This window comes from Electrophorus electricus, chromosome 23 (genome assembly GCF_041902795.1).
Source record: "Electrophorus electricus isolate QZ-2024a chromosome 23, ASM4190279v1, whole genome shotgun sequence".
Lineage (NCBI taxonomy): Eukaryota > Metazoa > Chordata > Actinopteri > Gymnotiformes > Gymnotidae > Electrophorus > Electrophorus electricus.
In genome coordinates this window covers 8,183,874-8,197,413 of record NC_137519.1, presented here as the reverse complement: position 1 = coordinate 8,197,413, position 13,540 = coordinate 8,183,874, and the positions used below count along the sequence as shown (strand labels likewise).

Below are 13,540 nucleotides of genomic sequence, written 5' to 3'. Positions count from 1 at the left end.
GTTGCTTCATCTTGAACTGAACACTAAGACCAAAGCAAGCTGTGGCTTAGATTTACTTCAACAATAGTGCTGCAAGGTGTTGTGTTTCTTTGTGCTAATGGACCTTTCACAGGTAGAGCAGATTTAAGACAAATGTATACACTACAGCAGGAACGACAGACCGACTGGCTCACTTCTTGAATCAAGCATTTCACGTCAACAAAATTAGGTGCATTCAAGTGATGGATCGGCAACAGATTCTTTAATATACAGTGGTTCATTTTAATCTTGTATTGAAAAATAAATTAAAGAATAACTTTAAAATGAAACCAAACAAGTGAAATATTACAAACATTCCAAATTCCAATGCTGCATAAGTGAGAATGGAATTGTGGTGCTCAAGGCAGATTATTTCACATATAATATATATATATACACATAACGAAAGATTTGTTCATCTGACATTTACACAAAATCACAAAAGCATTCCTTTAAAGTTAACCGCACATTTGGCCTACCACAAAAAACAGCCGTTCTTCCAGCTAGTGGGGGAGGGGAGGGGGGGGTGTAGAGATATAGAAAATCTTAAATTACATTTATTTTCCATACACATGCCCTAGTTTAAAAAAAAAAAAATCTACACTGTACAGGATAGCATATGTTGGCTGTCACCTTGTGGATGGAATTATCAAAGAAGCAAAATGTCATTTTCTTCTTATACAGCAAGGAGATAGTAAATGTAGTTGGGTAGGCCTAAAGCGATACTGAACCAGGAAACCTCACTACCTGATGTCACCATCATTGGTACAGCTCATCCTTTGCACACAAGCTTCATAATACTGTGGAATGTACATGGATTTTGTAAATAAAAATGGAGTGGTTCTCTCAAGTATTTGTTCAAACAAAGTGTACCTAACAATAAAAAGGTGATTTAAAATTAATGGCTCCAATCTGAGACAAAGCTGGTGTAATCACCCATCAACACCACGAGTGAAACCCTTAAAGACCTTGGTTTTGTCAGTGGAAAAGCATGCCTGCTTCCTACTGGGAGAAATGGAGAGTTGAACCGTCATCAAAATAGGTTGACCAGGGTGTCTTTCCCTGAAAATCACAAGGCGGATGCCCGTGTCTTTCACAGGTGGCGAAGCCATTGCCATTGCTAGTGTCTCGAATGTTTGGATGCGAGTACGCGCTGTACAGTGTGCGGTAAACATAGCATAAACTTTGGCTCTATGGTGGTGCGGCAAAGACGAGCTGCCGCTCGGTCAGTGCATGTGTTACTTGGCATGCTAAGCCCCACGCCCAATGAAACGAGCTCAGGCAGACTTCACCACACCTCACCTAATGCTCTCCACTTACCCATCACCCAGAGCCATCAACACCTGAGGAGAGGAAAACGAAAGTCCAGGAGGTAGGGAAGAAAAGTGGAAGGAAAGAGAGGATACAAGAAAGACAAGACAATCGAGAACAGATGATGGGGGGGAAAAGGAACGCTTAGAAGTGAATTGTAACAAATTTAAGATGAGGAAATGATGAAAGATCAGACGCACAATCATGATAGTCAAAAACATCATGAGGACAATGACTAATGCACATGTATGGGGAGTGGGGGTTTCACAGTCCTTTCCCCATAACATCAGCACACCAAGATGGGGAAGACCAACAAAACATGATAAAAGTGCCAACCTGCGTTCTACCAAAGAAGTGAACCAGGTATAAACAGCAGTTTGTCTTTAAATCCTAACCCAGCGTGGCATCGAGGCTATGCACTTATCAGGGTGGAGAAGTCTTTAAAAGGGGCAGGGTAGAGGGTGGGGCCAGTTGTGACAGCAAAGTAGGTCAGCACTAGTATTTCTTCTTCACATTGTTGTTTGAGGACAGTCTCTTCCGTGGGGTGGGCAGCAAGGTGCCCAGCACCATCTTGTTCCTGGCAACCTCAAAAAGCTTGTAGAAGACCTAAAAGTAGGAAGGAGCGTCAGCGAGGAGTGCAGAGCACAGGTGGGGCAAAACCAGAGACAAAAATGCCAGGCAGAAAGCTCACCTTTCTCGGAGTCCTCTGTTTAAACATAGAGGAAAAAAGGTAAGAAATTAGAAAGAATGAGGAAAGAAGTGATGAGTAAAGGCTTCCAAAAACAAACCTCAATCTCCAACACACCGCTGATAAACATGCACTAGTACTAACGTAAATGGAGTTTCATTCTGGGGTGGGGAATTAAAAAATAAATAAATAAATAAATTTTAAATCAGCTGTTCTGGATATTAGGAGGGCAGGTGTTGGCTGAGATTTAAGAGAGTCCAGAGACAGGAAATGGAGAGGAGCCAAAGTGAATTTTTTTCATATTCCAAGATCAATTTCTGATATCAAACAGGGAAGCTCCCCAATCTAAAAACACACCAATCCTACACTGGGAAACTATGAATACAGATGAGGGAAAAGAGCAAATGGGAGCAGTCAAAAAGAAATGTGAATCATGGGCTAAGTGCACAGCTGAGTGCTTCAAGAGAAGAAAGAACACAAAAGATGATGGAAAGGAGAGCACTGAATGTTCTGGAACACCCACCTGTTCCCAAAGGGTTTCTGCCACCCTGTCGATGAGAACACCCACCTCCCGGAACTCCCCTGAGTATTTGATGTATGCCCAAGTGCACAGGGCCACCAGGGCCACGCCAAGGACAAGATTGCACAGCGTCGCCACAGAGTTTATGCCAACAAAGCCGGTCACCAGCGAGACCACGTACATGGCAAACATGACAGCGAAGAGCGTGGCGGGTGTCCGCGCCGCATAGAAAATGTTCTTTCCATCATTGTGCTTGACGAAGTTGATGTAAGCTTCATCCAGCTCCGCCTCCAGCTGCTCCTGGTAGCGGCGGCAGAACTCCTCCCCGCCCATCTTTTTGATGGCGCGGAATTGTCGTATGGAGGCCTGTTGGAGTTCCCGGTGGCTGCGCTCCAGGTTGCTTGGGGCGATGTACGGCTTGTCTCCACCACACACCTGCGAGGGCAGAGCTGGTGAGGTCACTACAGTATGGAAAGAGAACTAGCCTGACATGAGCTGGCTAGGAAAACAGTACCCCTCATCCATTTCTCAAAACACTCTCCACAACGATGTTGGCAAACAGTAAACCAGGCAGCCTCTTGAAATTTGGGTCACTCGCCATCAGCAACACCAGGATTGAGAGAAAATTTTTTGCATCATTGAATGACTGATGGCAAGGCATTTATATGGTAGGAAACATTTGAACCCCCCCCGGAATATCTCAAAAGTAAACAATGTAATGGAAAATAAAATGCATTTAACCTGCATTTACCTGTTCCATGCCTTTGTTGTAACTGTCTTTTGCTCCTGCAACTGCTGCAAGGTTGTTTGCCTCAGCTGTTGCCTTAAAGAAACAAGCTAATGTAAACATCTGTCTACACAAGAATCTTGTATTGTTTTTGGGTCGTTTTTTTCCACAATTGTCATTTAAAAAAAAAAAAAAAAAAATTCATTCAGTCTACATGGTTGGTTGGTTGACCATTCATAACCAAACATACCTGTAACATGGACTTTGGGTGAGGGAGCTCTTCACCCTGATAGATTCTCATGTAGGCCTGAGACCACAAAGAAGGGTTAGGACACAGATCTAAAGTGGGATTAACCAATAGACAATGCAAGATATTTAAAAGAAGACTCTTACTTTAAAATACTGTACAAGATCTCTACACGTCACTTTGGAACCCCCGATTTGTTTCTCCACCAAGTTCTCCGGAGCCAGCAGCAACGGGATCAGACTGACTAGCTCCTTTTTGAATTCATCATCAATGTCTGTGTAAAAAAAGAAAGGGGGGGGGGGGGGGGGAGGACACTAAACTTGTCATAGCATGACCCACATGTGGATTTAAATAAAGAGTAAATTAATAATTCAAGTTAAGAGACCTGTGCTCAAAATACAACATAACAGATGGAAGTTTGCATTTGTTCTAGAAAGTGCCAATGTATCTCTGAGTAAAATGTGTCATGAGCTGGCAAGTTCCCCCTGTAATCATGCTGACAAGCATTTCAAATTCTTTGCTGCAAAGTTGCTCTGATCTGTGATTGCAACAGACAGCCTCTAGGGGGCAGACATTCCTTACCTTTCAACCTGCCATCAAAGTGAGGGTTTGTGGCCACTTTGAGGCCAGGGTGCGGAAGGAGAAAGCAGTTGATGTTGGAGAAGCAGGAGTGGATGTGTTTACGAACATTCTGTAGCTCCTCATGTTGGTTCTGCTTCACCTGAGTGCATTTAAAAAGTACAAATATATATATATATATATAAATAAAAAAGGTGATGAGTTCTATACCTTCCTTTGACATCACATCACATGAGGCAAACTGAAATTCAGTTCTGCCATAATGCATATATGCAAGTTTACATGGAATGTGTGAGACAGCAAGGTGTGCAGAAAAGAAACAGTTAACACAGCAACAAACATTCCCTGAAGGACACGTGGAGGGCATAGGTTATGGTTCATAGACACATTGACAGTAGTTACTTCTTTGAGAACAGCCCATGTAGGTAGGGTTACCACACAGAGCAGCAACTACACTTTTGACTGATTCACTTAAGATCTCTAGAAATTTGTAGAAAAAAATAAATGCATCATACTTGTAATCTTTTCTCAAGAAACTTGTTTCCACCTTCCAGACCATATTCGTGTTCATATGGATAACTCCAGTCTCTTATGAGAAACATTAGTGACTATGAATAGAAGAAAAAGATTCACTTAGTTATTACACTACATATAACTAGAGGGAAAAATTCAAGAAAAATACTACAATTTAACTATTAGACACTACTGAATCCATGGTATGCAGAGTTAGGCGAATGACCAATAAAACAATTAAACTAATGAATGATCATACTTGGAATGGCTTCTGGTAGATTTCTTCCATAGCGAGTCTTCCATATTCTGTGAAAAGCTACAAGAAATAAAACAGCTGAACAAGGTTGGCATACATTAACACATCCAATCACCACAAATTAAAGGTCTTTGTGTTTTCCATTATTTGTAAGGGAACATGGTCGGGAACCTAAACAGTAATGTAAGGCAAGTTTATTAACATGGCACATACACAAGGCAACTCAAGGTGCTTAACAAAAGTTTTTTTAAAAACAAACACCACAAAACACTTGATTATTACAAAAAGGTATTTTGATTAAACCTCAATTATAAATACAATACTGAAAGATTTAAAGTATATAATAGGATTAAGAACAGAGATAAACCAGAAAATTTAAAAGTCCAACATAGTAAAATAGAGAGCTGCAGAGCTAGTCTTAGTGCTCAGTTAAACTGAACAATGACTTTTTTGCTTTGCAAACAAATAGGTGGACCTTATTGTGCGTTCTAATTTGCGTGTGAATTTGAATCTGTTTTTAGAATTATTTCCATCACATATGGTTAAGTGTGAAACGTTTACATTATTTATATTTACTCATAAATTATGTTATTACAAATGTACTTTTAAAATGGAAGTAAGAGTTTTTGCATCCATTTGGACTCAATAACATTCCCCCTCAGGGAACAGCTGTAGTCTGAATGTAGAAAGGGTCCACTTTCCTTGGTACTGCTTTTCCATACTACTTACAATAACATATGTATACTGGAGTGGGGGGGGGGTCTATGGGTGATGGAGAAATTCTGAAAACATTTGGATTCAGCATGGAAAAATATATAAATAACCAGTTTTTTGAGTTTCACTGTTGAACAGAGGCACAAGAGAACAGAGAATGTTTAGTCAAGATTTAAAAATAACTACATTTGGGGTACATCCAAGTTCTTCTGGAAGTTGGTTGCAGTTGAACACAACGCAAGATGAGATGCGTTACAGTAATGTTACAAAGCCCAACTCACCTGGAGATGCTGAAGATCGTCCTCCTGCACATTCTGAGATAAATTGTAAACCTACAGATACAATATATAGAGAGTCAAGGGGGATGCACGGCATGCTCAGCCCTCATCTGTTCATTCGTTAGCGACGGCACAGGTGTATAACAGTGGTGTGGAAAGGCAGACCTGCACAGAGCTGGTCATGGTGCTGAGGGCGAAGAGCGTGGCACAGTCCTTGATGGTTGACTGGCTGTCGAAGGCTCCCTGTGTGTCGATGAGAAGCACAGCCACCTGTAGACACAGGTCCACCGGCCAACTTAAAGGCTGACCTCTTACACCCTACCCAGTGCAGTAGGGTCAGGGTTCAACATAACCCAACTGTACGCTATACGCATTGTGAGATTTCTCAAGCGATTTCAAAATTTGTAGCCACTTATCTGCCTTGTTAGGATATTCCCTAAAAACTTTGCAGAACATCTCTGGTACAGAGGAGTCAGAATCGACACATGAGGCAATGAAGCTGCAGACTCACTTTGCTTTGTATTCATGTTTCGTCATTTTCATGCACACCTTGCTCCGACATTGTCAGCAGATAATATCACTGTTTTTGGTTTTTTTTTTGACTGGACGCACACATGGCCTTTTCCATTTTTGCATTAGTAGGGGTTAAATATTCAAGTTAACAGTTCTGCAGTCTTATTGTCTCTATTGCCCATGCTCCATCCTACAGGTAATCATAATTCACAGCCTACTAATCGGCATTAGTTACAGCCATACAATGGGGAATGTGCCATGCATTCTGCAGGCCTTTGCTGTCTTACCGTGCTTCCGTCTGGCTTCTCAACCACAAACACCTCACTCCAGGCCAGGATGCCAGTGGTCTCCCTCTCGCAGCCACCCCTCCAGGTGAAGCCCGTCAAAGGCTCGTTGTCTCCACCCAGCCACCTGCCAGACGTCTGGGGGAGCAGGAAGCAGGTTAGAGCATAAGCACAGCTTGACTTCAATGCTAATTGTTTAAAGCTCTTTAATACAATCACTTGATACATAAACTGTATGCTGCATGTAAAAAAGACACAACAAACCCAAACGCCACCTCACTAGTTACAAAACTGTGGAAATCAAGCAGATCTTTCAGCTTTCTTCAGGTGCTGAATATGCGCTAGGACAACACCACATGCACAACTAGAGCCAAATTAGCACTTACGCAGGTTGAGATGTTTCACTTTAAAACAGTGTGTTTGAAAAACAACATAGTTTATATGGTTTAAAACAAACAAACAAATGAAAACTTGGTGCAAATTGTTATTTTATCTGAGGACACCAACATGTTACCAGGTTTGCCATAAACGTTTTGTGGGGTTAAAGTACAGCAACCCTTGTCTCTCCCATTTAGAGTAGAGGGACGCACACATGCACCAACCATTCAAAAACACACGTTCTTGACTCCACAGTGAAACTGTGCTCAACTCAGGGGTCACTATAGAGGCAAAGACAGGATATTTCAGGTATCAACAGATGCTTCACAGCAACAGTATGAAGGTGCTGTGAGCACTGAGCTGACAGGAGAGCTGGGTGTGCAGGGCATGGCAGTGAATACTTCCTGTCAGTGGTCAGCATACTTTAATGTTATTACACACACCCATCCCAAAACACCACCAGCCTGGCCAGAGGAAAGGCACAGAGGCACTCCACTTTGTGGCAACTAAAAAGGCTGTATTCCAGCAAGAAGCCAGCCACAGAGCAGACAGTAACCACCAAATGGGATTAAACGGATTCTAAACGTATCGGTTATGAGGAGGCGATTAGTAGATGGGTGTGTTGCAAGAGAATATGAAAGATGCTGTAGAGAAACTTATTTTGGGTCATTCAGCACTTTAAACAGAGGTTGACACTCATGACTGATGCACTGCCACATGTTGGAGAGGATAGTAATTTAAGAACTTAGTCATTTTTATGTAATAATTTTAGACCCAGGTAATTCTTAGTAAGTGAGTTTATTTTTAAGAAATTATTTTACTAGCCCTAATTATCTTCTACTAAAAATGTCAAGGGGGGAAGGGGAAAAAAAAAAAAAAAAAAAACAACCGCTCCACAAAACAAATGACTTTTTGCTTTTAAAAGCAACACTGGATGTGCACTAGCAACTCAACACAAAAGTGAGTGAACAAACAGCACATCAGAACTTTTTCTTCGCAGCTCAGAGACGTCATAGCCATACATAATAAATTGGATCATATATTATACTGGGCATAACCCTAAGAAAGGCAGAGAATGCCAGGGCAAGCTTGACGGAGGTCCAACAAGGAAACACTGCTTCATTTCATACCACTAGCACGCATGCTCTAAATAACCTCTCCCAAGGCACACGACCTACAAATCAGAAGCCCTCATGGATAGATGGGGCACATCATGCTACTGGTCACGGGAAGCCTAGAGGAATAAGGAAGCATGGATTTCACGAACTATTGTGAATCCACCGACTCCAGGACTGGCCTTCCCTTTACACAGAGCTTAAGCCAAACATGAAGGTTTTAAAGATCTGTCGTCACCACCACTGGGATATTCTGCTTAAGCCCGTTACAGGCCGTGCTGCCCCTCACCTGGCTGTACATGTAGCGGAGCATGAAGTCCAGCAGGAAAGACTTGCCCTTGCGGAATGCTCCGGCGACGGACACCACCACCACATTGAGGTCACGGACATGCTCCATCAGCAGGAGGCGCTCCAGAGCCTGCTCGTCCAGCGCAAACTCATGGGCATCCTCGTCTGCCACAACGATCTGCACGGGCCTGGGCCCCATCTCCTCGACCTCCAGCAGGGGCTCGTCATCCGATTCATCCACGCCCATCTCTCGAGGGACCTCTTCCACCCCACTGACGCCTGCCCCGGAGACCCACAGATGACACTTTATTGAAGTAAAACAGCCCCAGCACAGTACTGGGGCACATTAGCATTCCAGCCAGGACAGGGTTGCTTCAGCTCCGTGTGCACTGGGGATTCAAATACATCACTGGTGCAAGAAAGATGAGGCAAGCGAGGGAAGGCTTTCGCTTTGTGCCTTTCTTTATATTTTATAGTGTTCTATACATTTTGCAGTGTAACTATTATACTTAAGTAAAACCATTTAAAAACAAAAACAAACAGAGGGTTAAGTTCTAAAACCAGCTGGGCATACATGAGCTTAACTCGGGGACACAGGGCTATGGAAGATCAAGATTGTGAACAGTACTATTTTCAAGTAGGCAAGTGCCTATACATGCAGTGTAGTATTCTCAGCCAAAAAAGCATGCACACGCACGTGTCCAGGCAGTTCGATGCTAACGAAACAGATGGGCAGGTCTCAGACCTGCTGGGACTAGCCCACAGCTCCCCTCTATAAACAGACGGGCAGCTCTCAGACCTGCTGGGTCTAGCCCATATCTACCCTCTCTAAAGAAAATGGCTGCTGCACTGTTCAAATGTGCAGAGCCTGGCCCGAAGGCAGGACCAGCTTCCAGCAGGCCAGGACAAAAACGCATGACACTGTCAGGCTCAGCGGTAATCTGGTAAAGTTCTTGGATGCTGCCTGTAATGGTCAGCCGTTCTTAGCATTCCTGCAATCACATAAATGAATACCAGGAACAAAGCAGCCTGGAGCACAGTGTAAAGAAGCTGCTGTCCACTCCACGACATCCCTAACTGTGTGGCAGAATGAAAACCAGCCCATGCCGGCCTCTGTACCCCAGCGGACACCACAGTAATACACACAAAAAGCACAAGGCACACAATTTGAAGTCTTCAGTGACTATGTGCAACCAATGAGACACTGGAAGGGCCTGTACTAGTGACTGAACAGCTACAATAATGAGCCAAATCATTTTGTGGCTAGGCAGTAATGAGGGGGAAGGATAATTGGCTTCAACGCAGTTGGAGTGAAAAACTTTCTGCTGATGTTTGGAATTTGTGCTGTTAGTTAGATGTTTGGCTGAAATAAGTTTGTGACTGTACAATTCTTTTGCATTTTGCTCAAGGTTGCAGGATAGGACATCAGCTCTGAGTAGAGAACAAATAACAGGAAGATCCATTTTGTTAGGGATGCACTGAAATTAAAATACTGGGCCAGTACAGACACCTGATACATGGATATAGGCATCAAACCTTGGCAAGACCAATATTTTGGATACATTACATCTGTGTGTATACATGAACCATAAGTCAACTGGTCAATCCAAATTGCCTAAACCTTTAAGAGTGACAAAGCTGTTTGTGGATAGCCACCAACTCTTCTATAAAACTCTACAACTGTTGGATTCAGCAAAGCTGACAGGGGAAAGTATTACACCATTATGGATAATAAACTGCCGACCATATAATCAGTAGTTACCTTTCTTTTCAAATGTAATCCTTGTTTTAAAAGGAAACAAAGCCCCAGGTAGGTTAGTGCCCAATATTACAATACATGGGGGTGAAAAGCCCAGTCATTCACGCAAGAGGGTCAGAACAGTGGAACAATAATTTCACACGTTGCTGCTTTCATCACGTGATTTTCTTGAGATCGGTATATGCAAGAGACCAGTTTGCCAATCCTCAAGCATTTAGTATATGCCATAAAGTTGTTTAGTCAACGATGGGTCAAAACAAGTCATCAGACTCCAACCACTGTTGGTGCTATGCTTAAAGTCCTAACAGCTGCAGAAAATTTGAATAAAATGCATTAGACCTCATCGTATAGTGGTAGCGCAGTGGTTAAGGGACTTGACGTCGTCACCGTTGGGCCCCTGAGCAAGGCCCTTAACCCTCAATTGCTCAAGTTGTACTCAGTGGTAACTAAGTCGTGTTTTGTTGTTGTTTTTTTTTTTTTAAGCGTCAGCTAAATGCCATAAATGTAAATCGTATTCTACAGGCATGGTGAACTGATTTGACCTGAAAACAGCGGGTCGACCCGTCGATCTCTAAAACACACTGTCAGGATGGTTAGCAACAAAACTCATGAAAATTAAGGACCCACAGCCGCGAAAAGAAACAGAACGGCCCCGCATGTTTACATTCTTGTGAGTTTTTAAGAATATAGCCTAGATTGGATGGAGGCACCAACACTCGCTTTTCCGCCATGCGGTTTGGATGCACTGGCGCCAGGGCAAGCGCGCTGAAACACTGCAGGCTCGCTGCTTGCTTTACCGGACAGGCGCACGTGCTGTGTCGAGTGAATTTCCACCGCGCGGACAGGCGACCGTTAGCCACCATTCAAAAAAAACAAAACACCGTTCATTACAACATGTTCGCACACTTAAAAGTTTTAAGGTAGTTAGTTATCCGGATTTCGTCAGCATGCCATTTCGACAATCGCCCCCCCCCCCCAGACACTTTTCTACAACAAACCCTGGACCAATGCATTACGAGACATAGGCCTCACTTCATAAAGCATCGAATTCGTTAGGCATGTATGCTAGGTTAGTTAGCTAGCGTTAGCTACATATTAGTTAGATATGCTAGAGAGCGCGCGCGCGAGAGAGAGAGAGCGCGAGAGAGAGAGAGCGCGAGAGAGGAGAGACATTAGCCTAGCTTGCGTTAACAACATAGCTAGCTAAAATATCGAAAATAATTGCAGCCAAGCTACAAAAGCAGCCAGCTACATTCCAATTTACACAAATTGGAAATATTTGTCATATAACCTAGCTAGCTAGCTAACTAACCGTTCACTAGGTTACCCACTTTGCTCGTTGACAAATCAATGGCCGGCGGGTGGTGGAAAGCAGCAAAACGACAAGTGATGTGCATCTAGTTGTACACCGCCTTAGCTTGCCATTAGCTTAACCTAGTTATCCAAAATAAGTCCGCTAACGTTAGCAGCAGGTATTAATAAAGACGAGCTGCTCAGAAACCAACACGTCTGCTGTTTTATGCACGCAGTAGCTACGTTGCCTAACTTAGCCAAAACATGTCGGGACACTGACTAGAGACTCACCAACACCAGTGTTACGGGGCAATGATCCTTTCGATCTTTCCATCTTGGCCGCAGATCAAAGCCAGCGGGTGCACTAGACACCTCTGTAGTCTTAACAGCCAGCATCGCCTAGCATCTAACGCTAGCTAGTCAAATGAAGTCGAACAGATTTTCAGGTCTGCTTATAAAAAAATCACATCCGATTATTACATATACTAAATAATTATCCTCCGTCTAAATCTTACCTTCGATAAAGACGTTGCTTTTGCAATTTAGACCAGAGTGATTCCGATGCTCCAACCTGCTCTTCTCCGCCATCTTCACCCCGCGTCCAAAATAATCCACTTCGCCTGACGTCACACGCTTCGCTTTCATCCTGCCTCTTTAACAGGTTCACGCGCAGGCCTTTTTTCCCGCGAGGTCCTAAGTGAAGACGCCACACTAAACATAAGAGCGCACGTTTTTTGCAGCTTCTAGCTGTGGGCGCAGTGTACTGTAGTAAGGGATGTAGAGAGATTCCAAATTGTAAAGTACACAGAGTTGCCAGAGACACGGAACGTTTCGGACACAGGCCCGTTATCAGGTGTGCAAGCTGTCAAAGTCAAACAAACAAAGTCAAAGTGCACAGGACCCCGTTTTGACTCACAACTCCCTAAGCCAAACAGTTGCAGTATACTAGCTATATTATAAACATTTAGTTAATGCTGTATGTATAACTGAAAACTTTTAACATTTTAATTGCACTTATGGCAGAATATAATTATGTGAGAAACTTACTACATGTTTAGTTCATTTTGAGTTGTGCTACACTTTCAGCCCACATGTTTTTCCGACTGGCTCATTTCCCAGGCGCCTTTAGATATGTTAGATATTTTAAAAATGTATGTGAAATTATCAAAGAATTTTGTTTATATAATAGGACTTACTTCCTTCTCATAGTTGTTTAACACTTGGAAGACAGGTTCAACCAAGCTGATAAGTGTATGTAATGATTTTATTGCCTTGAACATTGTAACAGGTCCACTCAGTGAAACTTGGGCTTATTTTTATTTCCTTTTCTTATAAATTTTATCAGAGAGAATGAGAGATGCATGCAGACACACACACACACACACACACACACATTTAAAAACATGGAAAAACATGTTTTTCAAGCCTCCAGCAAATTTCAGGTCAATAGTCCACTGAGGTCAGTGTGGGTTAGGTTAGTTATGGATTTGATTGTTTGGAAAGTAGTGGTGTCTGAAAAGGTCTTGCAAAACAAATCTAAGAGCTTCCAGTGTTTATAAAGCTTTTCAGAGTTCATTTTAAAAAGTGCAGAGGATGTGAGGACAACATTCACTGAACATGGTTGTGACCATCTCCTTTTCTTCTAAAGATTGGGAGCCATTTACACTGATGTGTGACTGATCTGTGATCAAGAAATCAGACACTATTTACAAAACACTGATCAGAACTTCTGGACATCAATCTTAAAATTGTTTAATCCTTTTCTTTTCCATTTTGATCGACCTCTCCTCTAACTGTTTTCAATCTTTCAACTTGTTGGTTGTTGTAAAAGTGTTTTATACTTTTGTCCAAAGAGAAATACTCATACTGCCAATTTTAGGTGGTGCTGTATTGGCCTGCTTGTTTTGTTCAATCGCTGTCGTTGCTATGGAGATGGGGTGGATGTTGAGGGAGGAGATGAGGGGTGTACCGAGACATGTACTGACAGGGGCTGACTTGAGTGACAATGAAGCCTCAATCAAACTGTGAGATTTCAAGCAGTCCGGGGCACTTTTTTAAC

General features: G+C 42.7%; 1 protein-coding gene across 4 annotated transcripts; it reads right to left on the bottom strand.

Moving 5' to 3' along the window:
* Positions 1-222: 222 nt before the first annotated feature.
* On the bottom strand, positions 223-12,216 carry LOC113575716 (atlastin-2). 4 transcript variants are annotated; one of them, XM_027007373.3, is made up of 14 exons: positions 11,997-12,215; positions 8,431-8,708; positions 6,652-6,786; positions 6,017-6,121; positions 5,855-5,905; positions 4,863-4,919; positions 4,606-4,698; positions 4,094-4,232; positions 3,658-3,785; positions 3,515-3,571; positions 3,289-3,360; positions 2,541-2,972; positions 2,021-2,035; positions 223-1,935 (listed from the first exon to the last, which is right to left on the bottom strand). In XM_027007373.3, the coding sequence occupies exons 1-14, from the start codon at positions 12,124-12,126 to the stop codon at positions 1,825-1,827; spliced, it is 1,803 nt and encodes a 600-aa protein (XP_026863174.3). In that variant the 5' UTR covers positions 12,127-12,215; the 3' UTR covers positions 223-1,824. The 4 variants fall into 4 exon arrangements, 3 of the variants coding, with proteins under 3 accessions (XP_026863174.3, XP_026863175.3, XP_026863171.3); XR_004775414.2 differs by having other exon boundaries at positions 2,021-2,972; positions 11,997-12,216; XM_027007374.3 differs by lacking the exon at positions 2,021-2,035 and having other exon boundaries at positions 11,997-12,216.
* Positions 12,217-13,540: the final 1,324 nt, after the last annotated feature.

Coding starts and splice junctions, on each gene's coding strand:
- LOC113575716 (XM_027007370.3), bottom strand. CDS start 12,126: ATGAAAGCGAAGCGTGTGACGTCAGGCGAAGTGGATTATTTTGGACGC. Junction 8,709..11,996: donor AAGCAACGTCTTTATCGAAG/GTAAGATTTAGA, acceptor TCTCCGGGGCAG/GCGTCAGTGGGGTGGAAGAG. Junction 3,572..3,657: donor ATCTTGTACAGTATTTTAAA/GTAAGAGTCTTC, acceptor TTGTGGTCTCAG/GCCTACATGAGAATCTATCA.